The sequence below is a fragment of the Mesoplodon mirus genome, assembly GCF_964341445.2.
Source record: "Mesoplodon mirus genome assembly, chromosome: 9".
Lineage (NCBI taxonomy): Eukaryota > Metazoa > Chordata > Mammalia > Artiodactyla > Ziphiidae > Mesoplodon > Mesoplodon mirus.
The window spans coordinates 73,032,004-73,043,628 of record NC_138985.1 but is presented as its reverse complement, the minus strand read 5'-3'; the positions used below and the strand labels follow the sequence as shown (position 1 = coordinate 73,043,628).

At 43.8% G+C, this 11,625-nt stretch overlaps 1 protein-coding gene across 3 annotated transcripts in view; it reads left to right on the top strand.

The window, feature by feature from the left end:
* The first annotated feature begins 502 nt into the window (after positions 1-502).
* The window catches only part of DPY19L1 (dpy-19 like C-mannosyltransferase 1), a 98,101-nt gene continuing 86,978 nt past the window's right edge, over positions 503-11,625 (top strand). For all 3 annotated transcript variants that reach the window (XM_082631681.1, XM_082631682.1, XM_082631680.1), the window contains exon 1: positions 503-889. In XM_082631681.1, coding sequence (XP_082487807.1) covers positions 592-889 — 298 coding nt within the window. In that variant the 5' untranslated portion in view covers positions 503-591. The remainder of the gene's footprint in view (positions 890-11,625) is intronic.

Genomic DNA, 11,625 nt, shown 5'->3' with positions numbered 1-11,625 from the left:
TTTCCCGGGGTCCACTTGCAGCCTTAATCGGGTCCGAAACTTCGACCAGCGGCCCCTGCCCCGAGAGGGCCCTTTCTTCTTCCCGGCCGCTCCCAAAGGGAGGGACAGCCGCTCCCGGGAGGCGATCCGTGCCCTCGCCCTGGCTGAGTCCTGCGCGGCTCCCACGCAGGACCGGGGTCGCCGGGATGCCCCAGGTCGGCCCCCGCCCTCGCCGGAAGCCCGCGCGTGCGCGCTGGCTGTCCGGGAGCGCGCGTCCGGCGCGGAGGGGCGGGGGGGGAGCGGGACCGCGGCCGCTCACAGGGTGTCCCCGCCCCCGCCCCCGCCCCCCGGCGTTCCGCGGTCGCCGTGACAACCGGAGCAGCGGCAGCGGCGGCGGGGCGCGCGAGTCCGGCGCCGCCTCCCGGCCGCACCGCCAGGCAGGCAGCCGCTGCCAGGCCTTGCAGCTTTCCCCGCCTCCCCGCCGGCGGGGAGGGGCCGGCCCGCCCTCCGCCCGCCCGCCGGAGAGTGAGCGGCGCCGGGGCCGCCCCGCCAGCCCGCCGTTCCCCGGCCGCCGTCCGGGCGCGCGCAGCGAGCGGGCGCGACTATGCCAAGATGGTCCTGCAGGCACGGAACAAGCACCGGGAGGCGGCCCCCAAGCCGCCCCAGCCACCCCGTGCCTCGCAGTCGCCGCTGAGGGGGGCACCAGATGTCGGAGCCGGGGAGCCCGGGCCCGAGCGCGCGCCCCCGTCCCCTCGGCGCAAGGGCGCCGCGGGCAGGAAGGGGCCCCGCGCCGAGCCCGCCCCGCCGCTCGCCCGGGGCGGCCTCGGGGGGCGTTTGGCGGCCGGGCTGCGCGGGGCGCTGGGCCTGCGGCTCTCGGGGCGCGGCCGGACCTGGACAACGCTCCTGCTAGGTGAGCAGCCCAGCGCGCGGGCGCCGCCGGGACGCGGAACTTTGAGGCGCGGGCCCCCCTCTCCCTTTCCCCTCCGCTCTCCTCCGGCTTCCGTGCCGCCGAGCCCCGCCGGTCGGTCCCTGCCGGTTCGCAGCCCTCTCCGACTTTTCCTGGGACATCCTTATCTCTTCCTTCCGTCTCCCTCCCCTAGGCTCAGTCTTCCTCGCTCCCTTCCTACTTGCTCTCTGTCTCTGCTTTAAAAAAAAAAAAAAATGGCCCCGAGATCAACAGCTGCCCGGCCTGGCCGCGAATTGGCAGGTCTGCGCTAAAGAGATTGGACGCTGCTGATTGGCGCGGGCCGGCAGCCTTCCAGTTATCTCGCCTCCTGTCCGGGAGAATGGTTTGCTTTGGGTTGGAAGCGATTCCGCTGAACTCAAAGCAAGAGCACGTCCCCTGTTCTAGAAAGTTGCTAAACTTATAATTAAATTTTGGCGTGCTGTTTTTCTTCTTGGCTGCAGACACCGCCGATGGCACTTTGTGATTCCCTTCCGCACGTCACCTTCCCGGTTGTGTTGTGTTTTGGGCCCCCAAGCTGGGACCCTGCTGACCTGGGAAAGATTGGCATGGAGGGCTTCCCTTCATCCGCTGCCTTGACCTAACGGATGATATGTAATGTGCTGAAAAGAATAAAGTTGAAACATTCACATGTTGTGGACCGACTTCAGTTTTCCTTTGTTTTCTGATCGACATTCTGATAAGGCAAGTTATAGCAGTTTGGATAATAGGCCTAATTTTTCTAAGTCTAAGTCAGCAAGTAAAATGCTGTAACACTGCCTTTCCTATATAATGTCATTAATGGGCTTTGGCTACTGAATTATTTAACTCTTGGTCCTTTCAAATTCCTTTAGTGACCCCAAAGAATTTGGAGTTCAGTATAGACCAGGGAATAAAAAACAACAAATCGGCTTCCCCTGAGATCACAGCCACTCAATCATAAAAAGCCAGTCATCACCATGTGTGTGCGCCTGCACACACACACATTTTAATGGGCTCAGAAATGTTGATATTGCTTTTGGGGTACTTTTTTTTTTTTCTATTGTAGATTCAAGCCTAGCGAAATTCAGTATTTTCAGTACATTTCTCCTTTTTTTCAGTAGCGAGCTTGAAAAACCTTGCCAGTGTGCAGGTTAGTTAAATTCACCTTGGGGAGGCAGCATGGTACAGTGGATGAGACAGAGGCTCCTGATCCAGTTCACTGTGTTTAAGTTTGGTTTAAGTTTCAAGTTATTTCCTTGGCGAGCCTTGCCTTCTCTGTGACATGGGATTATCACCTGCCCTACTTACTCCAGGGCACATCCTGAGAAGCAGAACTAAAAGGAGTGGGTACTATATGGCTAGACACTTTGTATCTAAAACATTGAACAAGTTTTAGTTGCTATTAAACTAAAAGCACAAGCATAATATTGATTCGATATCTGGTGACAGAATGAAGTTGGATTTTTCTTGAATAGATAGCTACTATAAACATTAACCACTTTGTAGCAAAATATGGAACGGCATCACTCCTTCAGGGGGGTTACAGTAACAAATCATACAATAATATCTATTGCCATTTTCTTATGTGCATATCTTCTTTGCTTGTAATTTCATATCCTTTGAATCTTATATTGGATGGCTTATATTTGGATCTAGTAATGGTTCATACCTAAGTTTTGTATTAAGGTAACAGTGTGACACTTTACTTGACTCATCCCTTTGGGTATTGGAAAGAGGTACAGTGAAGGTGCTGTCCCACATTTTTGGATGTACTCTGGACACTGGCCATCAGATGGATGGAGGTTGGATGACCAGACCAAGGTCTAGAGACTTCTGTCCTTGCTAGCTGTTTACATGAGGACACGGGGCAGCTTGAAAGATGATTCTGGAGAATAACCACACCTGGAATGTTTGGTTCTTTCTCTGGATCTGTACTCTCAAAACCTGTAAAGAGGAGCAGAGTTTAGACATGTTTGAAAGCTGCCTCATTTTCACTCTTCGTCCCTCCCAGAATGAGTGAGAACTGAGCTGACGTGGTATGGTTTTTTAGTACAGGATTTTGCTATGACAAAAATTGTTTCATTTGTATTTTGGAAGAAATTTTACAACTTGAGGCTCCCTGATAGAAGCACACCTTTTAAAGAGAGGCTGACTAGGGGTCCCTAGTCCCTCATCTCCTCCACATGTGTGAAGCACTGATGGGGAACTCTCTACCTACCAGGATGGCCCTTTCCACTGTTGGGCAGTCTTAAGCCCTGTAAAAAAATCCATTTTAATAAACGTGTTTTTCTTTTTTTAGACATTATTTACCATTTAATGGTAACAGTCATAAAGAAGGTCTTTGAAATGTTTATTTTTAGATGTTTCAACCCAGTAGCTCCCTGTATCAGCCAGGGGAGGCAGTGGTGTAGTAAGAAGAACCATGACAGTGTTTTCCTAACTTTTTTGACCACAACCTGCAGAAAGCAACACAATTTATGTTAAACTGCTCACACTTCTGAAAATCCAACCCTGTATATTTATGCATGTGTCTCTCTTTCTGTCAAACTGTTTATGTCAGTGTCCTGGCAGGAAACAGATTTAACAAGTGGCCTGTTTTCAAAAGTGTGAGCAGGTTTAAGGAACCCACAAAGAACACTGAAGCACCCAGGGATTGTCACCAGTGGGAAGGTGCTACCACCTCTGGGCCTGAAGGGGAAAGGGAGCTTCCTCCGGAGCTGAACCCAAGGAGAGCTGTGGAGTGGGGGCAGGATCACCCAAGAAGAGTGACCCCAGACACTCTGCCCACCCTCCGATCTCCCACTGGTGCCTCTCACTGGCTGTCCAACGGGAAATCCTTAGGCAAGGGGCCCAGCTGAATCATTCTGTAGGGTCAGCCTCCTGGGGCTGGGAACAAGGCAGAGAAGGGAGGGAAACGGATTTGAAAAGGGAAATGGAGACTAAGAGCAGTATATGCATACATTTAAAATAAAAAGGTCATGCACTGTACTCACTCTATAATATACAGTGCGTTTTGATTTTCTGCTCTGTCCTTTTTTTTAAAAAAAAAATGCTGTTTATAAACCATTAAGCTGATTTCACAATCTAGTATTATGACCCACAGTTTGAAAACACTGCCTTAGAGGAACTGTTTTCTGATTCTGTACCTGTTTCAAACTCATTGGTGCCTGAGCAAAGCATTTAGCTTTTCTGAGCCTCAGTTTGTACACATGTAAAAATGGGAGACCTGGACTAGACTAGTGGTTCTCAACCTTAGCTGTATACTAGTGTCACCTGGAAACTTCAAAAAATCCCGAAAGCTAAGCCACACATCAGGCCAATTAAATGAGAATCTGGGGTGGGGTGAGGTGGAGGGAAGCATTAGTAGCTTTAAAGTCTGATGTTCTGCTTCCCTTTAGGAGCAGACTGTCTAGCATCACAGAGCTGACATTCCTACTTGACAGCAATCCCCGGAACTAAGTGTATCTACCCCTCCCCTCTTTTAAATGGGGACACAGCCCAGTTTGCCAAAGTTTCTCCTAATCTCTATTGTTTTCCCAAAACGGGCAGTGAGTTGCCATTTATCATCTGATATGTCTGTTATTTTAATTGGAGTAGCATTCACAGAGATGGTGAAGACTAGGGGTGTGGTGAGGGGACAGATTTAAGGGAAAAGATCAAGAATTCTGTCTTGGACATGTTACCTTTGAGACATTCGTGAGATGTCCAAGTAGAAATGTCAAGTAGGCAATGGGACATCAGAGAAGAGATCTGAGTGGGAACATAAAACAGGGAGTCATCAGCAAATGGGTGGTATTAAATTCATGGGAATTGATGATAGTATCTTCTCCTGATACGGGGTTTACTCTGTGCCAGCGTAGTTCTAAGTATTTTAGATTAACTGACTTATCTCAAATTCATTTAACTATTAAGTCAGTCCTCACCATGACACTGTGATTGTCATACCCATTTTACCAGATTGGGGACCTGAGGCACACAGATGTTAAGTAACTTGCCCAAGGTCACCCCTAGAATGTGGAAGGATCAGGACTTGAACCCAGGCAATGTGGCTCCAGAGTTCATGCTCTTAACTGCTATGCTTATATTTCATCTTCTCTAGGGTGAGTATAGCAAGAAGAGAAATGAAGCCCCAGGGTCCAGTTCAGAGAAACCTCAACATTTAGTGCTCAGTAGGCATTAGCTTTCTTGTTTCTTCCTTCTTCAGGGGAGATAAGGAAGAGAGGGATCATAACTAGAGATAAGGGAATAGAAGTGGAAAAAGAGCATATTGGGGTTGGCTTAATGGACAAGAAAAGCTGAGGAACCGAGAGGCACAAGGGCCACTGGCCATCTTGTGGGATGGCTTTCAAACAAACACTTAGACGCACCTGAGCACCAGCCCTGAGGGTGTGTTAATACATAGATGTTGGGCCAATACAGTTCCCTGAAAGCCAGTGAGTTGGATGGGTATTTGGGCTTTTAGAGAGTTTCCTCTGTTTAAAACCAGTTTTTTCTTTCTAAAGTACACTTCTGGTTAACTTTAAAGAATGTTTATAATCACTTAAATATATGTTATTATTAAAATATACAGTTAGGAGGGTTCTGAACATGTGATATTCATGAGAGCTCAAATAAATAACAAATGTGATAAGTTTAATTTGTGTAAATATAAGGATATATTACCAACTTGTGATTGATTTTTGGCCCATAATATGGCATCAATACTGAAAGCAGATAAAATTTTATTATCTACATGTGTGTATTTGGATGTTGCTAAAATTTGCACTATAGCTATTTTTGTAAGCTTTACACACTTTGTATGTAAGATTAGGCTATATTATAATGTCTCTTAAAGCTTATGTTAATGAGATATTTACATTATCATAGAGACTACAAGCCTGTGTGCTTGTTTCCAAATGGGGTAGCATAGGCTTTATAATTTATATGTTTAGTCTTAAATTCTTGTTTTGCTAGTTCATCTTTTACCATCAGATTATACTTTGCCCAAACCATTGGAACATTATTCTTCCAGGGAAGAGTCTGCTAGTTTTCTTTAGTTACCATTCTGATGATTACTAGTCATAAAAGTTAGTAAAAATTGCACCTCTTTCTAGGTCAGAACCTTTACATTACTGTTTAATCCCATAAAAAGCAGTCCTGTTTCATAGGAAAGATCAGTTCTCCATGGGTGATCTTTCATAATTCAAGAATCATTGAGTACGATTAAGTTTAAAAAGTGGAAGAATTAATTTTTGGAGTACATAAATCTACAACTATTGTAACTTTTATTTTTGTTTTAATACTAATTTTCATTTTCTCAGCATTATTACTGTCTTCCCCCCCACCCCCGAATGCATTTAAGAGCTCATATATCTTCATGTTTTCCTGGCATATTTATTTCCTCATATTTGACTTCCTTTCCAAAGTAACCAATTATCAAGTGTGTTTTTCAGTACTTTCACTACACGTAATTGATTCTTGGATGGCATTTTGTATTTTAATCATAGCAGCAAATGTTAACATAACAGCATAGTCACCAAAATCAGTCACAGAAGTTCTGAGTGATTCATTGTACTGACCAAGGACGGAGGTGATTTTATCTTCTAGTTTACAGTAGCACCAACTATATCTTAAAACACAGTTTATAAATCAGTTGGCCAATAACGTTTGAAAACTTGCCATCTTGACAGATTTTTAATTTGAGAATACTGTTATAATTGAGAAGAGTGAGGCTTTATTCGTATGTTGACGCCAACTCAAATTTGCCTAATATACTACTGCTCTGCATTGCATTTTCCTATTACTTCCTAACAGTAACCACTGCTTTTTGTAGTACAGCCTTTCAGTGCTGCAAATGTCACACCTCAGAATATTTTCCCCACGTTTTAATACTAATCATAAAGTACTTACATAACCAGCAGAGAGCTACTGTTTTCTACTGCGTTTAAAAGTTTTTAAAAAATAAGACCTGATTCCTCACTCTTCTCATCTTTGATCTTCATGGAGGTTTCATGGGAATCTAGAACTGAAAAGTTAACTCCTGGAATTTTATATGTGAGGAAACTAAAGTGGGCCAGGTGAATGGTCTGACGTCTCTAGTGAGTTCACTGGGTGAAGTTTGGGATTAAAGTTAAGGTATCTTGGCTTGTTAAGCACATCTGTCAAATCGTAGGTTTCAGATCTACAATCTAAGGCAACTGTCACAGATGCTTTAATGGGAAGATGATCTCATGTGTTCCAAGACCTGATAACTTTTTTAGCAAGAGCACTACTTTGGTGGCTTATGCTCATTTGGGGAATTGCTCTGATTGTTAAATCCTTATGGTCAACCTGTCAGTCTCCATTTTGTCTTTGCATAACCTTTTTTTGGAAACTACTAAATTCTGAATTGTTTTTGATTGTGTTAGTTGGTTGTTTAGCATTGTTACAAAAAAAAAACAGAATAAAATAGTAAAAAACAGTATCACAGTTTTCTTAATCATTTTAAAGCTAAGCAAAACATTGTGCTACCCAAGGGCAGTTTGCAATTTGGGGAGGATGCATAACCTTGAGAATCCATAACCATAGCCTTAAAACTTTAAATGGCTTATCGATTAATGAACTTGTTAAAATCTCTTGCTTAATAATATGCTGGGCCTGGGTGTATATTGTGTATATATGAATCTTTTTTTTTTTTTGTCTAGTGAAGAGATGCAGCTTCTACATTTTTTTCCATGAGATTTATTAAAGCTTTACAGTTTCACTATGATTGCTCAGGGGCATTTAATGAGCTAGCGTATTATTTCAGGTGTATATTTTATCTAGCTACTTGTTCTTTAAAAACTGAAAGGGAATTTTTTTTCAGTAAGGAGAAAGTTACTTTATGAAAATTGGTAATGTAGGTGGCTTTTTGATTTAGAAATATTTGTGTCCATTTTATGTGAGGATACGATTTTAAAAGGAAGTTAGAATTTATTGCTTTAAAAACCCATATGTTGGGTAATTGTATTAAGTATTGCCTGCTTTAATATATGTATATACATAAATATTTTAAATGTGAAAATTTTCTTTGTCTATTTCTTTGTTTAGAGGCCTAATTTTATACTGTTTGGGGTTGGTGATATACATTTTCCAGGTTCTGTTTTCATAATTTCCCTTCAAAATAAACCTTTGTCCTTGATTTTTAAATTATTTCTAAGAAGTTTCCTCCTTTATGTCAGTGTACCCTTTTGGTTAAATGTGCTTATTAACATTTTTTAATGCTTAAGCTTCCAATCAGAAGGGCACCAGAGGCATAGAACCCAGGCAATCCGTGAGGCCTTGGTTTATCCCAATCATGTGACCTTGGGTCTCATGGGAAAATAAGAGCCATTTTTGCCTCAAAAGGGCTCCTGGATCTTTTTGCTTAATATGTGAAAGTGCTCTGTGAACTGCAACTGATAAACAGTTGTTAGACTTATTCATTATAATGGAGAATTTCTTAATTTTTCCCTAACTGTTGTAAGGTATTATTTTGCTCAATGCCAAATATATGGAGGAGATTCAAATTAACTAAGGTCAACGTCACAAGCATTATTACATAGACCACTGTGAATTCTACCTAGGAGCTATATAGTTTCTTCCAATCGTGACGGAATTTTAAAGTAGCCCTACTTCTCACTTTGAGACTTAATGTCTCTATTAATAAATTGAGTGCATTCCTTTTTTCCCTATTGAAAAAACAAATTAAAAGAGTCAAACCTGCCAAGCCTTTTAGTTTGGGGAGCAGAAGGATCTAAAGGAAAACAGAAAATAACCATGGAGGCCCCTTGGAGAGTGTGAAGTCCTAAGTATTAGTAGTAGTAGTTGTAGCTATACAAGGTCATTACATGCTAGGAATAGAGATAACCAGGTGAAAACCCCTCATTTCATATTTGGTGAAAATGAGACTGAAGCTAAATAAGTCATATAAAATCTACGGAATATTTCTTCTTAAGAATGACTTTCTTACCATGGAAGGTAAAAAAGAATTCAATTCTTAATTTTTTTTTTCTTTTTTTGCGGTACGCGGGCCTCTCACTGTTGTGGCCTCTCCCAGGCTCCGGACGCACAGGCTCAGCGGCCATGGCTCACGGGCCCAGCCGCTCTGCGGCATGTGGGATCTTCCCGGACTGGGGCACGAACCCATGTCCCCTGCATCGGCAGGCGGACTCTTAACTGAGCCACCAGGGAAGCCCCGATTCTTAATTTTAATTATTTCCCTTTCTTAATCTTTATTTGCAGCTGTCAAGATTTTGACACTTTTTCCTTCAGAATATCTTTTGAATTTATATTTGCCTTTTCATAATAAAAATTGTTAAAAATGTAGATTTCCAAGCCCCAAGTGAGATCTGTTGAATCAGGAACTCTGAAAGTGGGGACCCAGGAATGCAGTCTTAACATGCCCCCCTCCCCCAGATCAGTGTTCTCATCCCTGGCTGCATGTGAGAATCATCCCCAGTGCTAGATATAGCAATGTTCAAATTTCCCTGGTGATTCCAGTGTGCTGTCAGTGTTGAGACATTGCCCTTAAAAGTGTTTATAAATCACTTGAGGGCTCAGAGGATTTGGGATGGGACCTGAGAGTCTGAATTATTAATAAGCTCCCAGGTGACCCAATTATTGCCGGAAAAACATGTGCAGTACAAAGCAGCGAATTCTTACATTAAATTTTGTGAACAGCTATGGAGATTTTGCTCCAGTCATTTCTGTACCAATGATAATTAACCTTGACCGTGTATCAGAATCGCTCAGGTATTAAAAAAAATCCCTGGAATTTCAGATTTAGGAGCCCTGGATTAATACTCAAACGTTTTATTTAGTGCCACGGACGATTCTAATGCAATCCCACGGTTTAGATCACCTTGGCTGTATATTGCTGCTTTATGATGTTCTCTCTGAAAGTTGCTCTTTCTCTTTATTGACTAGCTCCGTGCTTCTGAACCTTTTTTATATCATGGCACACATAGAAAATGATACCATTTGTGTGACATGAGCAAATGGTCTCTTCGAGGCGCAGGGTTACTGGCCCGTGGGGGACTCCGGTGGCTACCGTTCTTTGTTTGTTTGTTTGTTTGTTTGCGGTACGCGGGCCTCTCACTGTTGTGGCCTCTCCCGTTGCGGGGCACAGGCTCCGGACGCGCAGGCTCAGCGCCCAGCCGCTCTGCGGCATGTGGGATCTTCCCGGACCGGGGCACGAACCCGTGTCCCCTGCATCGGCAGGCGGACTCTCAACCACTGCGCTACCAGGGAAGCCCTACCGTTCTTGATACCACTGGTTGAGTGGCTCTGCCAAACTCCCCTCCTGGTGTTCCTAGAGCTCTGAGAGCCTGACACACTATATATATAGTGAGTGAGCCTTCAGTTAATGTCTCATTATTGTCAATATCATGTGTATTCTGTATCACCAGTATCAGTGATGGGAATTCTTTTGTGATGTTGGATCAGAGTCCACATACAGCCTTATTGTAACTGTCTTCTTTTCTGGCTACGCACCATAAATCCTCGCCTAAATTGTAATGAAGTCCTGTAATCCATCCCCCCTCTCCCCCCAATCCCACTTTAATAAGCCCTGTGCTGAGAGGGCCACTATTGATCTGCCTTCTCAGATTTCTTACAGTTCATAGACTTTGTGCTATTTGCTTGGGGGCCTAATGTGTTCTCTCATTATTTTATGCACCTAAATCTTCTCAAAGATTTTATCTTTAAGGGCCCAGATGCTGGCTACTATTGCTTTAATGTCCTCAGTTTCTAGGAAAATGTGTTGTGCATCTAGGAGGCATTTAGGTACTTGTTGGCTTTAAAGCCCTAGATAACACACAATCTAGGTGTAGAAAGAAGGAAGGGGCCAAGCCTGAGGTATACACGACCGTTTTCTCTTTCCCAAACTGGGTCCTAAAGAATGTCTTTTTACTTATTAGTTTACTACACAAAAACTGGGCTTTGATTTTTTCTAGGTACTGTAGACTAGAAACATGATTTCTTTCAATATATTAATTTTGTTATATCTGTTTTACCTTCACATAATGGGAACCCTTTGAGCAGTTTGGAATGCTTAGATATTGTCTTTAGATGTTTAGGTTTTGACTTAATTGAGTATATTCTCTAATTTCTCTCACATGGTGATAGTCATTTAACAGTTCAATCCAGTGAGGTACCAGGCACAATGCTAGAAGATGTAGATATTAAGATGAACTAAACACAAGCTCAACCTCAAGGCTTCGCATCCTAGCATAGGGAACTGTTTAGGTGCTCTAATATAAGTGTAATAGCTATGTTGGCAGGACAAGCTTCACAAAATGCCACATTTGAATTCCTTTGACTTTGAAGGATGAATTAGTAGGTTTCAGGCAGGAGCAAAGGCATAGCATCATTAAAACACTTGATAGGGACTTCCCTGGTGGCACAGTGGTTAAGAATCTACCTGCCAATGCAGGGGACGCGGGTTCGATCCCTGGTCCGGGAAGATCCCACATGCCGCAGAGCAACCAAGCCTGTTCGCCACAACTACTGAGCCCACGTGCCACAAGGACTGAAGCCTGCGCGTCTAGAGCCTGTGCTCTGCAAGAAGAGAAGCCCACGCACCTCAACGAAGAGTAGCCCCCACTCACCGCAACCAGAGAAAGCCCACATGCGTAGCAATGAAGACCCAACACAGCCAAAAACAAAATGAAACAAAACAAAAAAACACTTGTCATTTTAGGGGATCATTGCCCAGAAGACTCAATGCAGCCAAAAAGAAAACT